This window comes from Lipotes vexillifer, unplaced genomic scaffold (assembly GCF_000442215.2).
Source record: "Lipotes vexillifer unplaced genomic scaffold, Lipotes_vexillifer_v1.1 scaffold164, whole genome shotgun sequence".
Taxonomy (NCBI): Eukaryota; Metazoa; Chordata; class Mammalia; order Artiodactyla; family Lipotidae; genus Lipotes; species Lipotes vexillifer.
In genome coordinates, this window is record NW_006789313.1 from 3,212,019 (window position 1) to 3,237,716 (window position 25,698).

General features: G+C 40.4%; 1 protein-coding gene across 2 annotated transcripts in view; it reads right to left on the reverse strand.

The window, feature by feature from the left end:
• Positions 1-25,698, reverse strand: part of FMN1 (formin 1) — a 409,376-nt gene that overhangs the window by 238,944 nt on the left and 144,734 nt on the right. For both annotated transcript variants that reach the window (XM_007462518.1, XM_007462519.1), the window contains one exon: positions 16,534-16,595. In XM_007462518.1, the coding sequence (XP_007462580.1) occupies positions 16,534-16,595 (62 nt within the window). The remainder of the gene's footprint in view (positions 1-16,533; positions 16,596-25,698) is intronic.

Sequence of the window (25,698 nt, forward strand, 5' to 3'; positions counted from 1 at the left end):
AAAAAAAAAAAAAAAAAAAAAAAAAAAAGAGGCAAAGAAATAAGGGCATTAATAGCCAAGACACAAAGGCACTCATTCTCTATTTTCTTCTTATCTTAAAAGAAGTGCCCCCCCTTTTCCCCCAGGGCTAATTCAACCTGTTGGGTCCCTGATTTCACCCTCTTCCACATTCTCGGGAACATTTTCTCATCACTTTGCTGCCCTCCAGCCAGGCTCTCCCCTGTACCTACTCAGGTCTCCTGTTGAAAATGCAGGGTTGCTCGGGCCGGTTCCCCATACAGTCGATGCCGAACGCATATCTGTTCTTACTGCGGGAGGGCAGCTCCACAAATATTCCCCTATAGAATCAGAGCGTCACTGTGGTGAAGGTAGGATCCCCATTTTACGGGTTGTCCAAAGTCACAGTTGTACAAAGTAGCCGGGCTGTGACTTAAGACTGGGTCCCACTCTCAGGCCTCGTGTTCTTTCTCCCGTGCAGAGCTGTCTCTAGACACTTGTCAAGATGCCGGCAGTAGACTCTGTTTCTGTCTAAACATTACAAAGTACCTGGCTTGCTGTCAGAGGCCAAACTTTAAATGGCTGAAATAGCTTGATAGATTGCGTGAAAATTTTATGGTCCTTCCGTCAGACACCGTAATTTACTGTCACGTAATACACAGTTAGAAGAACCGAAAGAAACCATCCCACAAGGGCAAACAATGCGGAGGCAGTGGCCCTTTGACACGCTAAGGCCACAGGCATTATATGGATCCAATAAGAAAGCTGCTCCTACGACCGAGAAAACAACCTCTTGATCTTGCAAAATGTTTTTGGACACCTAAAGGTTCTTTTATGACTGTGGCTGATTAAAATGAAAAGCCTAAACGACTAAAATGTTCTTTTTGATGAGTTTTTGCCATGAACTATGGACCTTGTAGTCCAGTGAGATTTGAGCCCTTTGATCCTGGGCGCTCACATAAATTTAGTCATAAAACAACATTGGATTTGATTTTACTAGTGTGGCCGATGTTGCCAGATTTGTAATGCAATCTTGTTTTCTCCCCTCCTCAGTTTTAAGCCCATCCACCATTGTTTTATAGCAGAAGCAAAGGACTTTCCATTTGATTTTGGCAATCAAGCCTCAAGATTGAGCCGCTACTCTAGAATGTGGGAATTCCACAGAGAAAATAATGATGCTGTACTATATTCATCAACTTTGGAATCAGTGTTATTTTATGCGCTGAGAATATCAAAAAGGAAAACCCTTTTTTTGCATGAAAATAATTACAGATTTTCACCACTTAAAAGGGTTAGGAGATGATGTGGTTGAGAACTGTAAGTATGAAGCAGGAAAAATAGGACCAGACTTAGCATCCATAAATTTCCAGCAGGACTAACTGAAAATTAATTTTTTTAAAATTAAAAGACCCTCCAGGTTACTTATTGAACAGCAGAACATATCTCAGTTTTCAAATTTCATTTACCTAAAAAGAAACTGGTACCTGTGGGAGAAGTAAAGATTCAAGAAAACATTTGTTTAACAAAAAGACATGCAATCAATATAATGCAGAGATTTAATTCATTTCCTTTGCTAATGTTCTAATTATTCGCCTTTGTATGTGTCTGTACCACAATATAATATTCCTGTAACTTCTAATTTTAGAAGTGAAAGTTTTACTATGAAAGGTCTCTGAGGAAACCAAAATACAAATAATTTTATAAAGACCTGTATTACAGAGGCCAACATGATCAGTAGTGGGGCAGCATTATTCATTTTTTATGGACTAAACATAAAACAGTTTGGGCTCACTTAGGAAGAACCATGAAATATTTAGCCTGTTCACTAGACCAGGAAATACTAATTAAAGTTGGATAAACAGTTTTCAGTAATTTTTTATTCATGGATTGCCTGAAGGCCGGGAAACTGCTCACCAAGATTATTCTGTAATTGACATGGGACACAAGAGTCATGAGAGGTCTCAACAATAAGGTCTAACTTAAAAAGCTTACCGTAGAATATACAGGTCACTATCCTTTGGGCAATGCCTCAGGGCATTCTCAGTTGTAGTCTCTCAATCCCTGCCTGACCCCAATGAGCATCTCAGGATACGGTCCATCCGGAGGAATGTAATTCCAGCACGTGTTGACTGCCTTGCCTTTTGGTGCTAATATACTGGATTAAGCCATATGAAATTGCTGTTTTAGAGTCAAAACAGGTCAAATATCAACAATTTCATAAGATTCAACTTATAAACCCCATCCAAATTTGAATAAAAACCCCCTTTATTCTATGCTTTCTCAATTTTGTGAGAAAACTTTAAATTATGTGTATTATGTCTAGTTGCAACAGAAAGGGGTCATGCCATATGTAGTATTAAGAAACAGAACTATATTATATACATACCCACTAACAGCTTCCAAAGACTGTATAAGAAATTGTCACCTACTTGTCGAGAAAAGTAATTGTCCTGGTGGTGTGTATATATCCAGTTATGATGAGAGAAGGGTATGCAGATACCAAGAAAGAGCTTTCTCATTTCACACTCAAAAGGGTAGTATAGTGTCAGCATCTTCTTCCTCCCTATTAATTAATTCATTCAACAAGTATTTATTGTGTACTTATTATGTTCAAGTAGTGATCTAGGTACCCAAGAAAAAAAATCAAGCTGTGCAAAACAAAGAGGCAACAGTGGTAGTTTTAGTAGTTCCAGTTTCAGCAGAAGCAACCATCAGCACTGATAGAAAGTCAGTGCTTTTTGTCAGAGAGCATGAATTCTCCCACCCATGCCCCTGCCTTAGTCAAAGCCAGTAACACCTCCTACCCGCAAGACGGCCATGCTTCCCAACTGTCCTGTCCACTTCCACTCTGGCTCCCCTACTATTTATCCCGTGCAACAGCAGCCAGGGGGGTCTTCTGAAAACACAAATCTATCCTATTCATGTCACACACTTCTCTGCTCAGACTTAGTAGATTCCCACTGTTCTGAGGATGAAATTGGAAAGCCTTAAGAAGACCAACCACACCCTTCCAGAATCCGGCCTCTTGTTCCCCTCCACAGCCAAGGTTTTCAAACTGTAGTCTGTGATCCATGAGTGGGATAACAAATCAATTTATGCCTCATCGCCAGCATTTTTAAAATAAGAGAGTTGAATATACCAGAATACATCACATGAATTAATTTCTGCTTAACAGAACCCTTGTTTCACACACACACAAACACGTAATCTGAGTTTTGATATAAAATTTATTTCTTGGTCCAGGATGCAGTTTAAAAACTTTGAAAAATCCTACTCCAGAGCTCCTCCCCCAAACTCTCTCGTATTTGATACTCACTGCCCTCTGGGCACACTGGCCTCTCCACAGTCCTCAAACCAACCACACTCCTCTTTACCCTTTGCGTCTCTGCTTAAATGTCACTTCCTAAAAGTATCCTTCCCTGACCCCTCGAATCTAAATTACAGTCTATCCATAGCACCTCGTTCTGTATTTTTCCTCACAGCACTCATCATATTAACTGATTATTTTATCAACATCTGTCTCTGACTGGACTATAGGCTCCCTACAAGAAAGTAGAGATCATGTCTGTTCTGTTCCCTCCAGCACCTAGCACAGTGCCTGACACCTAGTCAGCAGTTTAACATATAGTGAATGAACGAATAATAGAGAGACCTCTAATTTCTTTTCGATGAGTCCATTCTTAGAGGAAACATAGATGCTCAATTTCAAAAGGCACTGCTTTTTTGGTGGCTTTGTCTTCTGTCGTACAGAATGCGCATGTATATTTATGGCCATAAACACAACACATACGGCTTCTGTTATTACGTTAAGCATTATGCCTATGAGTATAGAACTATTCATACATATTTATGTATGCTGCTCTGTGAAAAAAACTAAGAGCGATTTTCTTTTTCATGTGTTTAAGGCAAAGCTCTAAACTGGAAAGCTCCTTTAATCATCAACAGAAAACTTGGAGCTTTATTAAGAGAAAAAGAGTTAAGGTGACCTCCAGTGGTGAGACTGGGGGATGGCTTCCAAAATAATTGTAATACACAGATAACCGATCACAGAGATCCACCTAACTATGCAATACCTTTCTCAATTAATACTTTAAATTATACATATCATATCTATTTTCAACAGGTAGGGGGTCACTGCACACAGAGTGTTAAAAGAAAATAAGCAGAACTGTATTACAGAGACAGCTACAGCAGCTTTTTTTTTTTCAGGAACCCCCAAAGTTTTAGTGTTTAACAGCACAACTGACCAAGGTCCAAGACGTGAAGTTACCATGTTCAGGAAACAGGGTGGGCAGGGGAGGGAAATCACTCTATAAACTAACTCTATCGTTCGTGGTAAGAAGAATGCACACTTTATAATTGCCACTCATAAATAACTAAAGAAATTGCCACTCATTTAAGGCAACCAGAACATCTGAGACTTGAGAATTCTCTTAGCTGAGATCTAAGATCGGAAATTTGCAAATTCCATTGAAAGGAGATAATTTTAAAATGCTAACACTGCACAGTCTTTCCCTTCGTTAACCTCTGGGTAATATGAGGGACTTAGTTTACGCTGCCTGTTATTCAGCCGTTATTGCACATTCTGTTCTTTTAACTAAACAGTAAATCCTCTGAGAACATAATCCATGTGGGGATTAAACAAAATAATCCAGGGTATGTGCTAAGTAGAATATCTGGCATATGGTAATATATAATAAGTGTTAGCTGCTATTATTAAGTGATGGTTTGTTTGTTTTTTTAAATAAATTTACTTATTTATGGCTGTGTTGGGTCTTCGTTGCTGCACATGGGCTTTCTCTAGTTGTGGCGAGCGGGGGCTACTCTTCGTTGCGGTGCGCGGGCTTCTCATTGCACTGACTTATCTTGTTTGTGGAGCATGGGCTCTAGGCGAGCGGGCTTCAGTAGTTGTGGCACGTGGGCTCAGTAGTTGTGGCTCACGGGCTCTAGAGTGCAGACTCAGTAGTTGTGGCACACGGGCTTAGTTGCTCCGCGGCATGTGGGATCTTCCTGGACCAGGGCTCGGACCCGTGTCCCCTGCATTGGCAGGCGGATTCTTAACCACTGCGCCACCAGGGAAGTCCTCTTAAGTGATGTTTTATCTCTAGCACATTTCATATTTGACAGGTGCTCAATGAGTATTTTTATAAAAAAGATAAACTATAAAAAGCAGAGTTATAGGGGCTTCCCTGGTGGCTCAGTGGTTGAGAGTCCGCCTGCCGATGCAGGGGACACGGGTTCGTGCCCCGGTCTGGGAAAATCCCACATGCCGCGCAGCGGCTAGGCCCATGATCCATGGCCGCTGAGCCTGCACGTCCGGAGCCTGTGCTCCACAACGGGAGAGGCCAAAACAGTGAGAGGCCCGCGTACCGCAAAAAAAAAAAAAAAAAAAAAAAAAAAAGCAGAGTTATATATATATATAATTGTATTTTAAGGAGTTTATCTTTAGAGCAAGAACAATTTTGAAACGCAATACCTTATAGCAGAGACTTGGGGGGGGCCCTAACTCTTGGGGTGCTTTCACATATTCAGATATTTCTTTCATAAAATCATGGCAGCAGCAATATTTCCTTTAACAGGCAGTAATGGAAACGAGAGCATCACACTTATATCACAAAAATATTAAAAGCAATGCTCTTTGGAACATTAGGTATAACATAAATCACAAAATTTATTTTTTTATATATATATAGGTGCATGGTTTATATTGAGTAAACGTTACTGCTAAAGAATACACATCAACAGCCACTGGCTTAAAGTGAACTGAACATGCTGCTCCTCAGAACAAATAAATAGTTATTTATCAGTCATCTACCACTGCCACTGTATCTCCGGCCCCATACTTAGCTATCACAACAGTTGCAATCAGCATCATATCAACCAAGTTACAATGTCACCATGACCACAGTTTCAGATGAGAAACTGAAACTCCGAAAGGTTTAGATCATTTAAGACCACGCATCTAGTTGGTAATGGAGATAGGATTCAAACCAAGGAAGATTCCACACCTGTGTTTCTACTCAGCCGTCCTGCCTAGAGTTGTGTTACATTTCATCCGATGAATGGTTAGTTGACTTCATTATGTGGGTTTATTTTTCAGCAAATTCTGCTGCTAAGGTCCATCGTTCTTAAGGCCTGATATTCTACCCAAGGAGAGATCAAAGGCAAGGGTCAGTCCAGAACCAAGGTCATGGTACAAATCCTCTCTAGGCAAGGATCTTCAAGGTGGAAGAACTTTCAGAGGCTCAGTGTAGAGGCTGAGTGCCGCTTCACAGGGTTGGTGTAAGAACTCATTTAATCCTCATACAAAAAGACTGGAACATTGTAAGTGCTCACTAAATATCAGCTATTATCACTCCTTCAATAGAAGCAGTTGCGATGAAATGATCAAAGCACACACACACACAAAGACATCATAAATTCACACTCTAGATTCCAAAGCCCACATGAGGTTGGACTTGTTAGAAGCACAGGTTCCCATTTATCACACGTGGGCACATCCTACAAATAGGTGACGGCACAGCGAAGAGGCACATCACCCATTTGCTTAAGGAGTCAGTAATGCTGGAGCTCTGTTGGGGAAGATAGGTTTGAGAACAGCTGAGGAACTATATTCAAATTGCAGAAATCAACGAAGTGAGTAGCTGGCAAGATGCAGAGAAGTTTTGCCACTGTATTTTCTTACTTAATTTATGGTCTCAGAAATTGACTTCTCTGAGATTCAGGTTTCAAATCTCTAAGATGAATATAGACAAATATCAAGATTATGGTGACAAATACTAGAGGGTCTTCCTCAAGCTGGGCTCAGGACCAGCTACGAGAAATGCATTTCTAGGTGCTCTTTTCGTCTATACTTAGGTAGGAAGAACAGCTCGTCATTTCTGAACCCAGCGAAATGAGAGGTCTCTGTTGCTCTTTTTTCTTTCTTTATAAACATCACATAAATGTCTCCATCTTTTTGTTTTGTTTTTTTTAACATATAAAGAGCTTGTACGGGATAAAAAATAAGGGATGATCTGCAGAAGTCTTTGCCACAGGATGAGGGGAAGGGGGAAAATGAAAAGTTAGAAAACCATCATACTAGAGAAAGTGTGTCAGATCAGTTGACAAGTGGACAGTGGAAACACAGTAGATTTAGGAACCAGACAGACTTGGTTAGGAGATCTTGCCATTCCACCAGCCAGCTATGAAAATGCAGGACAGCACTTAACTTCTGAGCCTCACTTGTTTAGAAATTATGTATAGAAAGAACCAACTGCCCGGCAGTTTGTACTTCATATTCAACAATTATGGTCATAACCATCTCCAATTAAGTCAGAAAGCAAAGGGTACTCAGCATTTAAACTCTGAAAATCAAACAAAGTTTCTCCCTATTGCTTCCTAAAAATGTAGTAGAACACCAACGATACCCAAGTGTTTGCACAAAGAGCCATCTCTTGCTCACCCTTCCAACGCAGCTGCCCTCTCTATTCCATCAATAGCCCTTTCAGGGAAGGACAGGAGGAAGAAAGAAAGGGAATAAGGGAGGAAGGAAAAAGGAAGAGAAAAGAAATGTAAAAGCCCACAAAGGTCTAAAAGCTCCAAGGATGTTTGCTTGGTACGCATGAAACCATGGAGAAAAAAGGATGAGGACTTTCTTACTTAGCCTCTCCAAGCTCTATACCGGGGGTCACCAGTGTGGATGTCTACAGGGCCTGGCAATCCACATCAGTAAGACAACAGGGAACGTGGGGAAGAGTTGTGGCAAATAAGAGTACACGTGCTCGTTTAAATTGATTCAGGGGTGACTTTTTAAATGATATTACGATGAGCAAACTCACTCCTCTGGATTGTGTTTGATGGCGCCATAAAGTTAAGAACTCTTTGGCTCTCCTAATGCTGCCTCTAAAACAGCTTTCTACTGAAATACCTTGAGTCATGAAGAAATTTCTAGCAACGTCCAGTCATACTGCTCAGCAACTATTCATCATATTATGACTCATTGCCCAGCACTGCTGCAGGTAATGTGGGACCAGGGGACCTCAAAGACTTCTGGGATGAGCTGAGGCAGACACACGGGCCCACTCTTCCCAGGCCAGAAATAATTGAACTTCAGAAGGAAATGTAGACTACCTAGTCCTATACTCTTACTTTATGGGTAAAAAACCTATTACTCACCCAATGGTACACAACTGTACAAAACACACAGCATTATGAAGCAAGGCAGGACAAGTGTGGGGAGAAGGAAGCACTCCCCACAGGCTCAACATACTTCATTCACTTCCTCGTTTCTCATGAAGAGTCAAAAAAGCAAAAGCCTATACCAGAAACTAACACGACATTGTAAATCAACTATGCTTCAATTTAAAAACATTTTTTAAAAAGCAAGGGCCAACATTCAAAAAGTCACTGGTCCAACATCGGCCTGTCCCCTAAAGTCAAAAACTATTGAAAACAGAATAACCATCTGGGCCCACATGAGTGACTCAAGTTCAGAGTTTAAGACTCGGTGGGGTTTTTACAGCAGCATTATTCACAACAGCCAAAACATGGAAACAACCTAAATGCCCATCAACAGATGAATGGATAAAGAAGATGTGGTACATATATACAATGGAATACTACTCAGCCATGAAAAAGAATGAAATAACGCCATCTGCAACAACATGGATGCAACTAGAAATTATCACGCTAAGTGAAGTAAGTCAGAAAAAGACAAATACCACTTGATATCACTTATATGTGGAATCTAAAATACAGCACATATGAACCTATCTACAAAACAGAAACAGACTCAACTCACAGACATAGAGATCAGACTTGTGCTTGCCAAGGGGGAGGCAGGTGGGAGTGGGATGGACTGGGAATTTGGGGTTGCAAACTAAATATTACATTTAGAATGGATAAACAACAAGGTCTTACTGTATAGCACAGGGAACTATATTCAATCTCCTGGGATAAACCATAATGAAAAAGAATATTAAAAAAAAGAATGTGTGCATGTGTATGTGTAAAACTGAGTCACTTTGCTGTACAGCAGAGATTGGCACAACACGGTAAATCAAGTATACTTCAATTAAAAAAAAAAAGACTCAGTGGGGATGTTTGGAGCCCATGGCCTCTGAAGGAGGTAAACAAAGCCGGCATCAGCCTCAATGATACAAATGAAAGTAAAGCACACACTCTTCATTCTACAACCAGTTTCCCTCTGTCAGCAAATGCAGCTTGAAAAAATAATGGAATTATATGGGGCAAGACAGCATCTTGAAGGCTGAGACAAAGGGCTCCTGGGCTAAGTCAGCTAGGGAATTAATTGCTTTGTGTTTTCCGTCAAAGTTCAACTCCAAATATATCTGCAAGCTTCTAGGTAGCCAGGGGCCCAACAGGCATCTCAACACCAGCAAACCAGCAAATCTACTAAACTCCTAACATTGTACTGTATATACACAATGAAACAATAAATTAAAATATTTCCCAACACTTTGTCTTCTTTCCTGGCATCTCGGTAATGAAATATCAGCACTTAGGGGAATACCATAATGGCTTAATAAAATCATATTTCATATTTGCAAAAGTTTTGTTTATCAATCTACAAATTACTCCCCTTCCCTCAAAGTATTCTCCATAAATTAACAGATTTAAATGTGCTGTGTTGATAACAAAGAACATAACAGATGGGAAAGGCTCAGGATGTATGTGTCTTTATAAATTTAGCTGTATCGGCTCAAGTTTGTACTCGATTTTGTTTCAACAGCAGTGTGTTTACTATTAGAAATGGACCAGTGGGGTGGGTTGGAGAGAGAAAAGTAAGGAAGTCTACAAGTTCCTCTTGGTGGAGGCCAACATACCATTTGGTTCTCTGGGGGACCACGAGGTAGAATGCAAGTTAATTTCTAGTTTGGCGCCCATCCCTGGATCATTTCACAGTAGGAGTTACCAGATTAGAAATGTGCCGGTGTTGCACAATGAGCAGGGGCCTGCCAGAGGCCATTGCTCAGTCAAGTTTCCCCTTAGTGAAGGACTGTGCCTGTGATGAATGGGGTAAATAGAAAAGGTTCCCGTAAAGGAAATGTGACTGTTGGCTAGTTCTTTTTCTTCTGTCCCACAACCCAAAGAACATTAGTTAAAAACAGATAAAACAACGTGTCATTTCCATGGCACTTACTTCCAAACTGCTGAAAGTGCTGGTCAAAAACAATATTCTTAAATTATCCAAGCTCCTCAAAAGCCAGATGTGGGGCATGCATTGTTTTTTTTTCGACTTTCGAAACTGAAGGAGAGTCAAAGAAGTCCTACCCGTCCCTCATGCTTTTCTCCCGTCAGAAAGCTGCATTTACCATTCTGAGACGCTGCATTTACCATTCTGAGACGCTGCATTTACCATTCTGAGACGCTGCATTTACCATTGTGAGACGCTGCATTTACCATTCTTTCTGAGAAGCTGCATCCCCTCACTGACTCAGGCATCCTAATCAGCACTGGGAGGCTCGAGGGCAGAGTGTCACTGAACACCCGAACAGTGTCCCACGGAAGCAAGCAGAGCGCAGAAGAGACACCCGGGTTAGAAAGGGGAACCTCCGGGAGAAGCTAAAAGGAAAACGGGGGAGGGGGGTGTAAGTAACAGGGCTTTGGAGACTCTGAGTTACATAACCCTAAGGCTGAAATGACACTGTGGTGGACAAACTGGAATTTTTTAAAAAGTATGCTTGGGCCAATAATAAAAATTCAAAGGTACTATTAGTATATGGCCTGGTCTGTCCCTCATTTTATACATTAGGAAACTGAGTCCAAAAATTGCCCAAAGTTCACACTGTTCTTCGTCCCCAAAGTAAGACCTCACTCCAGACCTTCTGTTTCTAGATCTAACATTGTTTCCATTAATGTTGCATTGATTAATAGAAAGAGCATCGGCTTCCAAGTCAGATCTAGGTGGATTCAAATTCAGGTTCCCCCACTTAACTAGTCTAGGACTTCTGACAATTCATGGTCTCTGGGAGCCTCAGGTTTTGTCATGTATAAAATGGGGACAAATCTATTACTTTGCTTATATTTCTACATTTACTCTTTATGATACAAACACCAAATGCATAGAACAAAGGTCGGCACACAGTGAGGATCTGATTACATTTAGGTGCTAATGTTTTTGAATCATAGGTTGTTAGATATTTCAAAGATATATCTATGTATCATCTATGTGTCAAGCACTTTGTGGGGTTCTTTCAAAGACAGAAAAAAAAACTGCTCCCCCAGGTGCCTACAATCAGATTAATAAGCAGGACCCTGATAGCATGAAAAGGTGATGAGACCACTCAAAGGATTTCACTTGAACTCAGAATGTGCCTTGTACACTGAGATAAGATTATACGAATCAACATAGAGCAGTTCAGAAACATCAGTTACTTGGAGGAAAAAAAGAATTATGTGAGAAACAAGCTATACAGTCCTCCTTCCCTCCCTCCCTCCATTCTTCTCTATGCATGGTAAAGCTCTAACAGGGGAACAAGATATTTTTCAAATTTATTTGACCATGAAATACTTTTGTCAAGGAGCATTTCAGAGGCTCACCGTTCAGTAGAATGAGCTTTGGGAAAGCCCGGTTTAGACCCCCTGATACAGATAGAGCACAGATGCCAAAGAACAGCTGGAAGAACATGGAAAAGTCACCCTCAAAGAATAAGTCAAAGTCCCAGGGAAGTCCTCAACCAAAAGAGCCTGAGGACCACTCTAAACTCAAGCTGCCTAATTATAAGGAGACCTGTGCAGGGCAAAAGGAATGAGAAATAGTATTTACTGAGCATGTGTTGGTAACCGGGTATACGTCATATCAAACAATCCTAGAAGGGAGGCATCATCAAATTATCATAATTTTTTAAATTATTTTTTTAATTGAGCTATAGTTGATATATAATATTTTATTAGTTACAGATGTACAACACAGTGATTCACAATTTGTAAAGGTTATACTCCATTTATAGTTATTGTAAAATATTGGATATATTCCCTGTGCTGTACTATATACCCTTGTAGCTTATTTATTTATTTATTTTTAGTATATAAAATTGAATTATTTATATAGATTATATTGCTTTATTGAGGTTTTTTTAAAATTATAAAATGAGTACATATGCATGTTGAAAATTCAAGGAATTCAGAACTGCCTAATTAACAAAGAAAAAAATCCTAACCTGGCAACCACTGTAAACATTATGGGAAATAAAAGTTTCAAATCACTATTTATGAGCCCACATAGGCACACACACACAATTTTTATGATAGGAATCATACCGCTAATAGGCAACTTGATTTTTTTTTACTCAATAATGTTTAATCTATCTTAAATATCAGTACTACATTCTACAGTGTAGTGAGCATCTGTTTTTTTTTTTTTTAAACATCTTTATTGGAGTATAATTGCTTTACAACGGTGTGTTAAGTCCTGCTGTATAACAAAGTGAATCAGCTCTACATATACATATATCCCCATCTCTCCTCCCTCTTGCGTCTCCCTCCCACCCTCCCTATCCCATCCCTCTAGGTGGACACAAAGCACTGAGCTGATCTCCCTGTGTTATGTGGCTGCTTCCCACTAGCTTATTTATACATAATAGTTTGTACCTCTTAATCCCTTACCCCTCTCTTGCCCCTCCCCCTTCCCTTTCCCCACTAGTAACCACTAGTTACTATATCTGTGAGTCTATTTTGTTAGATTCACTAGCTTGTCTTATTTTTTTAGATTCCACATATAAATGATATCATACAGTAATTGTCTTTCTCTGACTTATTTCACTTAGCATAACACCCTCTAAGTCCATCCATGTTGTTGCAAATGGCCAAATTTCATTCTTTTCTACAGCTGAGTAGTATTGCACTGTATGTATATATGCATGTGTGTGTGTGTGTGTGTGTGTATATATATATACATATATATATATCACATCATCTTTATCCATTCATCTGTTGATGGACAGTTAGGTTGCTTCCATATCTTGGTAATTGTAAACAATGCTGCTATGTAGAGTGGGGTGCATGTCTTTTTGAATTAGTGTTTTTGTTTTTTTCAGATATACACCCAGGAGTGGAACTGCTGGGTCATATGGCAGTTCTGTTTTTAGTTTTTTGAGAAACCTCCTTACTGTTTCCCACAGTGGCTGCACCAATTTATATTCCCACCAACAGTGTAGGAGGGTTCCATTTTCTCCACATCCTTGCCAACATTTGTTATTTGTGCATCAATATGATTATTAGTGCACAAATGCTGAAACTGAGAGAAGTCCCAGAGACGTTGACTAATTTCCTAATGTCACCGTGCAAGGAGTTGAACTGAATCCTGACTCAAAAACCGTAGTTCTTTCATACTCTCGTCACGCATAAAATAGTATCACACCTGGTTCTCTGACTACGATAAGACAAAGATCAACTATGTAGAGAAAGATTTTCCACAAGAGCTGTGATAGCGACTGTCAAACCTTTGCTCCTAGACAATCCTGAAGGAAAAACTCTTCATTTATACCGTGGTAGAATTACATGCCTTTATCACATGCCTTTATCACATGCCTTTATCACATGCCTACCCAATGGCCATGAACTTGTTATGCAATGGCTACCACAAGCAAAAATTTCTCAAATAAGTATCTGTAAATGTAAGGTGCCACTTTTTCAAAAACAAAATCAGTCACACAGAATTACTCAAAACTGAAAACTGAACTAGATGATACTGAATATTATGAAGTGATCACATACTCTCTAAGGCAGAGGTTGCTAAATAAAGGGCATACTGGGCAAAATTTAAGAATTTTGCTGGTTATAATCATAAATGACATGAAATAGTCAAGCCATGGAAAATGTCGGACCTGCCACCACTCTCCTGCTGGAGCTTTCAGTAGAAAAGTCAGCCAAGTGCTTTGAGTTGAAGGTATATATACATTGATGGAATTTGGAAATGGATTCATTCAAGTCATCAATATTTTTTTGCTTTTGAACTACAGGGAGACTATGTATCTAAGGTGCTACACGTTTTGAAAAGCTGGTCCCAGGACCAAGCCCTTTCTAGAGCGCAGCCTTCCACAAATGTGGGCTACAGAGCATGCATGAGATTACAACTCCAGACTCCCCACTTACAAGCCTTGGGACTCTGGGCTGAAAGTTTCAACTTCCAATCAAATCACTTAAAGTGGTAAGGATTCCATTTTCCAGGTGGGGGAATTGAACAATTAAATGACTTCCCTACAAATCTATGGTCTAAAACAGAATAGCAAACTGAGTTTAGGTTCTCCGTTGAACCATGCTGTTTCTTTAAAGTCTATGAAATCAGTCTCAAAAAACTAAATGTCATACATATCAAATCTTGTATATGGCGACAGAATGGAATTATTCAGCAAGTACCCCAAGAGTACAGCCAGGCTGGGTTGTTGTTTTACAAATTTGTGTCTGTTCTGACTGGTTGGTGTTGCTACCCACTTAGTTATTTTCTACATCTCCCAGAGAACAGGGGTTCATGACAGCATACAGGAGCCAGGCAGGGAAAACACCCCACAATGGGGACAGTGGCAAACTAGAGAACACGTGTCCTCGTTGAAGTGACATCTGCCCCTTAACCCCAGCAGGTTAAAGCCATACAGGAAAATAAGCCCAACACTGCCAGCTTTTCCAATTTTTTTTTAGAAGCAGCTAGAAATCTCTCCATATTCGAAACTATTCCTAATTGAATCTTTAGAATTCTGTTTGCCAACAAGACACTTCTCTAGGTCAGATGAGGAATAAGAGCTGCCAGTTTCCTATCGAGAGCTGTCAGACTGCTGGACTAGTTCCCAACTACAGTTCAGCGTACAGATGGGGTACACTGCCCCATCTGTACGCTGATGGCAATAGCGTGCCATTGCCACAGGGTTTCAGCAAGTTGGTATAAGTCATCAATATGGGACTTTTTTTTTTTTAGTTTACTAACAGCATTACAAGAACATAATTATTTCAGAGATACTTAAAACTGAAGGTATAATTAGGAACATTTTTTAACGTTTACTACTGTCAATCATATCTTGGTCTAACTATTATTTTAAGTGGAGATCATGATCCCAATGTACCTTTTCCCCTTCCATTTACTCGTCTCTTCCCCTTCTCCAACCTTCTCCTAGTTTGAGATGTGAGATCATGGGACTTTTGCAGATGAAAAGACATGAAATAATGCACAGGACATGCCTAGAAAAATGCCCAGCACAGAGGAAGAACCCGGAGATTGTAAGTACCTGTGGTTCCTGTGAATATTATTTAGCTGTCAAAGTCCTCCCAGGGCTGGTCTACAACTTGAGGAAGGTAGTGTTAACTCTTAGAGCTGAGCTGTTAAAAAAAACTTCTCACAGAATCACTTCTGTACCACCCTCTTTAGCAATCTGCCTCTTAAATTAATCCCTACTTCAGCTTCTCTGAGACAGCTAAGAATCTTTTGCACACCAGAACAAAGGAAAAAAAGCAAGGTCTCTGTAGAACGTTTGGCAACAAAGGAGATAAGGGCCTCCCCCTCTCTTTGTCCCCTAGGAGTCAGAGGTACTTTTCCACTTTTTTGTTTCTTTGTGAAATGGACTCATTCTCTCCTCCAAACTACTTAAACCAAGCTGGAGAGGGGTGGCCTGTATTCATACCCCATACGACTTATTTAATGATCTTTTTTGCTACCTGCAGTGACTTCATATACAGTCCAGTACACCATCACAGTTATTTTGAAAAGGATATTATCACTTAATGGAAAGAAGAATATTTGATCCACACGCTCACTGAGTTAGCATGTAATGAGTTAAGCACTATACAACTACCAAGTTTGATTTGAATTTCGCTAATATTCTCTCCTGAGATATGGGGTCAACCCCAGCCATCAGTGAACTAGAATCAGTGCCTGATTCAATATTTAGTTATGTGAAATTAAGACTCGGAAACTTCCTGTTACAGGCACAGCAAGCAAATACCAAACATAGGGAATGATAATGAGTGGGACAAAGGAAATGATCCCTCAGACTTTCTGGGCTTCACAAAGGAGATCAAGTCAGCAACTTCCAAGCACTCCCTGGGGATATGGAATGGCTGGCCCAGCACAACTCTTCCTCCTACTAGGGCCACTTCCTTAAGTGCTTTAATCTGCTTGACATCACATTGCAGACATATGCTAAGCGACAGACAGATACGAACACATGGCTGGGAGGATGCCCAACAAAATAATTCGCACTGCGCGCAGGAAACAATTTTTCAAAGCCTTCTTATAAACAGTAAAAGCCTAAATACTCTTATCTTCTTGCCTGCTTTCCAAATAAAACCATCATTGTCTCCAATCAAATCCTTTTCCCAAATGCATTTGTGGTATTTTTTATTTTTTTAAATAGGAATTGAATTCTATTAAAAATGGAGTTCAAGGCTTTCATCCCCAGGATAAACTCAAGGCCTGGTGGCAGGTGCAAGGTGCAGATGCTGTCTAGGTAAATATGTCAACAAAAGCAGAGTATTTACTTCAGCACATGAGAAAACCAAGTATCAGTCTCAAATAACCAGTTCAGTAGAATCAAAGAGATATACCTGCAGGTTTTCAATTTCTTCTTTGTGCTCCCTCTTCAAGTGTAAAATAGCAGCTTGGTATTCTGTAAGATCACAAAAGAAGCCAATTACAAAGAAGCACAAAATTATGCACAAAATTCAAGTGAATATTTCCAAGATTCCAGAGGCCCTCCTACAAGTCAACTGAGTAAATAAATACCACAGTTTGACATTAACCTGATAAGAGATGATGAAAACTGGGGCAAAACAGAGCAAGAAGCTCAGAATAGAAGGGAGATTTACTCCGATTTAGCAAATCCTGAATTATGAGACGTCCCAAATTAAGCAGATCGGATAGGGTTAAAAAAAAAAAAGGTATAATAAGTGTTCCAGATAAAGACCGGGTCCGGTGTTTGTCTTTGAGGAGTTGAAGCCCCACAAAGAACAAATACAGTCATGTTAAGAGCAGACACACAGGAAATAAAAGAAAACTTCTCTATGTGAGATCCCAGAACTCTATTTTTAACTGTCCCCCCCCCCAAAAAAAAAAAAAAAGAAAAAGAAAGAAATCTCCATTTGAATAAGCAAGCACCCAGGGCTGATTTTAATCTTTAGATCACTTCAGAAAGTCAAGACCATTTGTCACGTGGATGAGAGACTCTAGGGTGAATTGAGGTTGAAGGGAGGACAAAAATAAATTTCTGGTCCAATTTTCGTCTGAGTCTAATAATGTTTATTCCAACAATAAGTCCTAAGTGTACACAGGAACTCCTGCCAACCACTAAAACTACCATCCCGCTGGCAAAGCATGAAGCACCCGGGACGACTTTATTTCCAGCAGGACAACTAAGAATGTGGGGTCAGTCACAGCACTATACACAGGCTGCAGAGAACCGCAAAGCAAAACACTAGAAGAAAAAATTGCTGTGGGATAAGTCGCTTTTTTTTTTTTTTAAACACAAATGTGTTTGGGGCTGTGATTATGAGTAAGAAAGAAGTCATTTAGATGTCATTTAAAAATGTATGAAAAGGCATACTATTTCTTCAGATGGATTCCAGAAATTCAGGCATGAAAGTTTAGGTTTCAATTCAAAAGCCGATGACACACTACTATATATAAAATAGATAACTAATAAGAACCTACTGTATAGCACAGAGAACTTGTCTCAATACTCTGTAATGGCGTATATGGGAAAAGAATCTAAAAAAGAGTCGATATGTGTATAACTGATTCAGTTTGCTGTACAGCAGAAACACAACACTGTAAATCAACTATATTCCAATAAAATTTTTTTTTAAAAAGTGGATGAGGAAAATCTCTGGGAAAGCTGTGAGAGAGAGGAGTGCTGCTGTTGATAACTGTGACTAACCACACCACTACTCTGTTGGGAAATGTATTCCACTGAACTATGATCCCTCAGCAAGTTCTGTGGGTTCTACATCCAAACCCTACCTTCAATCAAACCACTTCTCACCAACCCCACAACCACCACTATGGTCCAAACCACCGCCATCTTTTCCCTGGACCACCGCGGTAATATGCTTTCATTCCCACCACCACCATTAACTCATCTCCTCACCGAAGCCTGAATGATCTATTAAAGGCATGAATTGGATCATGTCTCATTCCTGGCTTTCCACTTGGAGTAAAATCAAAACTCCCTGTGGGGCTTCCCTGGTGGCACAGTGATTGAGAGTCCGCCTGCCGATGCAGGGGACACGGGTTCGTGCCCCAGTCCAGGAAGATCCCACATGCCGCGGAGCGGCTAGGCCCGTGAGCCATGGCCGCTGAGCCCGCGCGTCCAGAGCCTGTGCTCCGCGACGAGAGAGGCCACAACAGTGAGAGGCCCGCGTACCGCAAAAAAACAAAAAACTCCCTGCGGCAGTCCATAAGGCCTTTCATGACCTTACACCTGCATACCTTCTACATGCCACCTTCCCCTCTCACTACATGCCAGGTACATTGGCTTTCTTGCTATTCCTTGAACTTGTCAAGTTTTCTACCTTAAAATCTTTACTAATATTGGGGACAATAATGATGGATTGCATTTACTGAGCACTTACTATATATCAGGCCTTATCTAAGTATTTCATATGTATTAATTCCTTTTGTCCCCACAACAACCCTATGATGTAGGTACATCATCCCCATTACAGATGAAGAAACTGATGCATGGAGAAGCAGCTTATCCAAGGAAGCTGAGTAAGTTGCAGAGCTAAAATCATGCATAATTCAATGGGTGAATGTATAAACTGTGGTATATCCATAGAATGCAATACTCCTCAGCAATAATAAGGAATGAACTACTGATACATCAACAAAGATGAATATCAAAGGCATTATGCAGAGTGAAGGAAGTCAGTCTCAGAAGGTTAACTACTGTTTAATTTCATTTATATAACGTTCTGGAAAAGGCAAAACCATAGGGGTGAAGAACAGATCAGAAAAGCAGTGGCCAGAAGTTAGAGATGGGGGGAAGGTTTGACTACAGAGGGGCAGCATACAAAGGAATTTTGAAGGTGATGTAACTATTCTCCGTCCTGATTATGGTGGTGGTTACATGAATCTATACATCGGGTTAAAACTCAGAATCAGAATTTTCATACCAAAAAGAAAAAAATTAACTCTACAGTATGTTAATTTTTAAATATTACAAGTATTTAACTTTTCAATGTTTTCCCTAAGAGGTTCAGCATAACACAAGAATACCTGTTACTACCACTTCTATTCATTGTTTTCCTAAGGGCACTAGCAGATTCAGTAGGACAAGAAAAAAAAAGAAACACATGTGCATAAACACATATTTTTATATATAATAAAGGAAAAAATAAAGCCATTATTCACTATGATTGTGTATTTAGAAAATTCCAAAAGATTCTGCAGATAAAATGTTAGAATTAATATGTAAGTTTAGTAGAGTTGCTGGATATTAAATCAGTATACAACAATCCTGATATTAGCAACAATTTAACAAAGAACACTTGACACAGTACCTCTAAAAGCATAAAGTACTTAGAACCTTACCAAAAATATGTAAGACTTCATATGAGAAAACAGAAACACTATATTGAAATATATTACCAAGAAAGACACAGAAAGTGAGCAAGCCATGTTTTTGATAAGACTCAATATTGTGAAGATGTTTATTTTTCCAAATTGATCTACAGATTCAATGCAATCCCATTCAACATTTCTAAGGGTTTTTGTTTTGTTCAAACTTAAGGAGCTCATTCTAAAATGCTTATTGAAGCACAAACGTGCAAAAAGCCAGTAAGAGCCAAGAAACTCCAAGTAAATATCAAAGTAAGACAACTTGCCTTACCATCTAACAAGAATTACCTTTCCATATCACAACCTAATTAAGGTGGTGTGGTACTGAAAGAGGAATAAGAGACAGACAAATAGACTAGAGAGCCCAGAAATATAACATAAATTTATGGTCACTAGATATGACAGAAGCAGCACAAAAGATCTTTCTTTAGAGTAAGAGTAGTCTTTTCAATAACTATTGGCTGGGAAAAGTGGATATTCACATGAAAACTGGATCCCAACTTTATACCATGTAATGAGCTAAACTGTAAAAAATGGAACTGTAAGTATTTTATAAGATAACATAGCATAATATGTTTATGGCTTCAGGGCAGGAAGGAATTTAGGATTCAACAAAGCATCACATATAAAGGAAAAAAAACTAATAAACTTGACTGTATTAAAATTAAGAACTTCTTTTCATCAAAATATGCCATAAAGAGAGAGAAAAGACAAGCCACGGAGTGGGAGAATATACTTGGAACAAATAAAGATCTAGTATAAATATATGTAAATAGTTCCTAAAAAACTATGGAAAATGAAAAATGGACAAAAATGTTAACAGACACTCTAAAAAGAGGACATACAAGTAACAGATGAATTGAACGGTGCTCATTCTCAATAGTAATCAGGAATCAAGCTGGACAAAACTGAGTGCTGGCGAAGATGTGGAACAACGGAAACTCTCATACGCTTGCGGCAGCAGTGCAAACTGGTACAATCACTATGGAAAATGTTTGACATTTTCTAATAAAATTGAAGATATTCATACCTCCTTACCCAACAATCCTAGTCCTAGGTACACAAATGAAAAAACTATACAAGGAAAGCAAATCATATTAACAAAAGTCGGGATAATGGTGGCATCCAGGAGAGGAGGAGTTACGTTGGGCTATGATGGAACAAGCGTGTTCACTGAAAAACTATTCTTTAACCTCTACGCCTTCTACACCGTTTTCTTTATGTATACCTAACATAAAAATATAAGAAAAAAGGTCACTCTGGTTATAATAATTTTCTCATATATCATATAAAGAATATCATATAGGCATAAGAGAGTCTCTAGATGGATCAAATAAGAGTAAAACAACTTAGTAAGTGTGCATCTTGTATACATATTGAGTCCTAACCTATATGATGATCAAGATCTAAACCTTAATCAATTCCAAGTCTCTACAAAGTAAACAAAGGAAGCTTAGCTAAACCAACCTTCCTGCAAAACTAATGCCCCTTGGGAACAACGTCTATATCCTAAATAGAAATCACACAGAATATATTTGGAAATGATTCATTTTGTGTAAATTGTACCTGTAAGGGTGTGACAGATATAGTTATGACTAATCAACAGACTGATGAAGATCACTGCAAAGCTAACACCCAGTAAATCTTGATTCATCTCCTCCTCAAACAAGTATTTGTGCCAACAGTCCCAGTGTGACAGGTGGCAAGAAAACACACCCCCATTCCTGACAAGGATGACAAAATACAATCTCTGGGCAGCACACAGAAGGAGGAAGTTAAGGCCCTCACTAGTGTAATGCTCACTTTGAGGGTTCATAAGAGAATGGTAAGAGAATATAAAGGTTACAGAATAACGAATCATGGTTGGTTGGTAGTTTTCAGTTGTGTCTTGTTCGTGGCCGTCCCCTGCCTCCACATTTTTTGGGTTTGCAAATGCCTTGCAGTGGACCAAGGCAAATCCTCCTCGTCTCTTGGGGGTGATGATGGGGAGGCAGAGGTCTCCACTCAACACGAAGGATGTTTTTGTTTCTTAAAAAGAAAACTTGGGGGGCTTCCCTGGTGGCGCAGTGGTTGAGAGTCCGCCTGCCGATGCAGGGGACACGGGTTCGTGCCCCGGTCCGGGAAGATCCCACATGCCGCGAAGCGGCTGGGCCCGTGAGCCATGGCCGCTGAACCTGCGCATCCGGAGCCTGTGCTCCGGGAGAGGCCACAACAGTGAGAGGCCCGCGTATCACAAAAAAAAAAAAAAAAAAAAAGAGAGAGAGAGAGAACTTGGGAATTCCCTCGCGGTCCATTGGTTAGGACTCCGTGCTTCCACGGTAGGGGCCACGGGTTCAATCCCTGGTCAGGGAACTAAGATACCACATATCATGTTGCTCGGCCAAAAACAAAGAGAGAGAGAGAACTCAACCCTGAAATTCAGTAGTTTGTGGATTCTATGAATGTGTGAAAAGGAGGAATAGAGATTTGGACTATCAGGGCTTGAAAATGGCAGACTTCTTTGAAGCCTCATTAGCCCCAGTGGAAACTGACAAATGGATTCAGATAATCTAGGCCACAAAAAAGAAGTCTGAAGAATGTCTTTTAAGAAAACACTATATAATATGGAAAGACAGAAAAAGGAAAAGGGATCCTGACTGACAGGATTCAACATTTGAGGAAAATAAGTGAGAACTTCCCTCCATAAAAGTATAGTTCTCTTCTAGTCAAGTACTTGATCTAATTGGTAGTGACCCTTTTTATTGTACAAACCTTTGTTTTTGATCAGCTCACAACAACAAAACGTCCTTTCTGCCAGATACCATTACAGGGTTGTGTTCTCCACCTCACCAAGAGCAAAGTTAAAGATGATCTGTCTAACGTGGGGGCATGTGGGAACCACCGTTGCAGTTTATCACTGACTGAATGAGCTTCTCTTAATTACATAAGGGTATAGATAACATTACTGAGTGCTGTTTCCCACGAACTGTTCTAAGTACTTTACAGAGGTTAACTCATGCCATCCTCACATCACACAAGGTGGATCTTATATCAAGGCCCATTTTACAGATGGGGAAACTGAGGTGCACAGGTTGAACAACTTCCCCCCAAACCACATGCTAGTCAGTACCAATGATGTCATTCAAGCCCAAAGAACCTGTGCTATTGCCTCCACAGAGTTTTTGTTTGCTTGTTTTATTTGTGAGTTACTGTTGTTCTTAGGGTTGGGTAAGCATCATCCGGTATAAACAAAACTCAAAATGCCTAAGAACTTTAAAGGTTGTTGGTTTTATCCAATTACTAGAATCACTTGTAAACTTGGGAAAATTTTCCCTAACTCTTTAAAAGGGGCACAGGGTATTTTTAATCACAGGGAGGTTTGATAAGTCTGGGGTCAACACGAACAGTGTGAGTCTTGATGGATGGTTCCAGTAAGTTATGTGACTACGATTTGTCCATCTTCTTCATGGAGACTTCCAGGCCTGCAGTCACCAGTTTGTGGTTAAATCTGGTTTTCATTTATACTCTCTCTTTACACACACATCCTATATATCCCAGTCCCTCCCTACCATATACACATGACACTGGCAAAACTGGATTATGCACACAGCTGGGGAATTAGAGAATTTCTGATTTCCCCCCAAAATGAAAACCGCAGCTCTATTCCTGCCCACGGACTCTAACGTGTGCACTGTGTGTGTCTCACGTCAGCTTCACCCACTGCCTTATATTGTTCAGAAACACGTTTAAGTATGTACCTTCAGTTTTAAAGGACGCTTCCTCTGAATTATGTTTGGAGACTACTCAGTGTTTCCAAAGTTTTGCATGCACACTAGTGAGGTTATTTTTTTTTTTTTTTTTTGGTAATAGACAGCTGGACGTTAACAGCTGAATATTTATTTTATGTGCATTAGAAAAAAATCAAACTAGCACATAAAACCCAAGCTATCATGAGTATTACTGCTATAAGACAGTTTTGATAAGACACTGTTATAAGATAGAGCTTAGTCCCTGGACCAGCAGCATCAGCATCACCTGGAACTACTTAGAAATGCTAATTCTTAGGCCCACCCCAGATCTACTCACTAAGAAACTTGGAAGATGCTTTAACAAGCCCTCCAAGTGATGAGGCACGCCAGAGTTTGAGAATCACCGCTTTAAGATAAGGTTAATTTTATTTAAGTAAAAGCAAAGCAGGGCTTCCCGGGTGGCGCAGTGGTTGAGAGTCCGCCTGCCGATGCAGGGGACGTGGGTTCGTGCCCTGGTCCGGGAAGATCCCACGTGCCGCAGAGCGGCTGAGCCCGTGAGCCATGGCCTCTGAGCCTGTGCGTCCGGAGCCTGTGCTCCGCAACGGGAGAGGCCACAGCGGTGAGAGGCCCGCGTACTGCAAAAAAAAAAAAAAGGCAAAAAAATCAATTGGTTTAAAGAAGAGATTAAAAAATAATAAAAGTAGTATAAGTATATGCCCCAAATTAAGGAGCTGGTGAGACAGGCTGAGACCTGGGACCCTTTGCTGCAGTGCTTGCACCTGGACAAACGTCTCCTCAAGCAACAGAATACAAAGAAACTGTAAGTGACTAAAAATAACTGCATACGTGCACAGTTGGGGCAAATTATGAACAAGATACCAAAAGACCAAAAACCCAGTGGCCACTTCTAAGGAGGCGGGAGCAAAAGCAGGGTATTGCGCATGCACCCTGCACACAGCACCACCAAGGGGGTGGGTAGACCACCAAGGCCACTCCTCCAGCCTGACCCACCAATCCACCCCTACTCTCACCCCATTTAAGGGCCAAGCTCATCCTCCCTCAGGGAGCAAGGGAATCTGTTACTTGTTTTCCCTCCCCCCTGCTGCAGCAGAAGTCCCAATAAAGCCTTGCCTGAATTTCTCATCTGGCCTCTGATCAACTTCCATTGATAAAGGAGGCCAAGAACCCTGGTCAGTAACACTGGTACATAATAAATGACATTTCGGAAAACATGCCAGTTACTGACAGATGAATAAACACGCAAACAAACTCATCCATGAATGAATGCAGGAACTTCCTCCAAACATCTCTAACGTTAACGAAAACGGCGCTTGGTCATGGAAGGCAAAGTCATCACAGACCGTTTGCTCCAATATCTAAGAATGAAGTCAAATCTGAGCTCCCATATTTAATAAGCAAAGTATGCGGCCTGATCTGGGTCCACAGTAGCTTCTCCACATCAGTTTCCTCACTAGATGCCCATCAACAACACACTCCACAGTAACTGTACCATCTGGAAAAGGGATGGCTGTCTTGGTACCCATCAGAAACAGCAGAAACCAAGAGAACAAAGAGGGGTGAAATCAAAGTCAGCAGCTGCCAGCTGGTCCGCACAACAATACAATGTCAATACAGCACCTTCTATCAGCGGGCCTTCAACAATCACACACGTGCTGGGAAACATTTAATAAGGAGTCTAACTTCATTTTCTGATCTTTGACTGCTGACAGCTTCTTAAGCTTCACCTCTACCTTTTCCCCTGTGCCCCACATCTGGGCAATCTGATTAGAAAGCCTTTGACACTAGCAAGAAATTCGAACACACAAGCCACTGCCCACGAGCAGAATCCTCAGCCCAGCCCTAACCGTCTCTGCCCCGTGAACCCCATAAACCCCCAGGCCCCTCTCCTCCCCTTCCTCTCTCAAGGCATTTCCCTGCCAGCTTGAGAGGCCTGCCCTGCTCTCCTCTGAAGTCTCATTATGCTAGCGATAAACCGTCCGTGTGTGTGTGTGGGTGTAAGAGTGAGAGAGAGAGAGAGAGAGAGAGAGAGAGAGAGAGAGAGAGAGAGAGAGGGAGGACAGTCAATTTTGGCATCTGAATCAAATTTTGGGCAGAAGGTCCATCCTGCCTCTTCCAAAAGGATGAGGCCATGTAGAAGTTACGTAAATCAATGGACCTACGTACTACGTTGTTCTATATACGTATAGAAGGGAGATGACTAGTTCCCATATCAGGAAAATACAAGATTTGACACTAGAAGAGAGAAATCCCATGAACTTAGGAATTATCATATTTCAATATCTCTCCTTGTTCAAGAACATTTAGGATGTTTTCAGGCAGAAATATAAAAATGCCAATATTAAAAGATGGGAGAAAATCCCAGTTCTTCAAGGCCACCAGTTTGCTTGGTAGCTCTTTCATCCATGT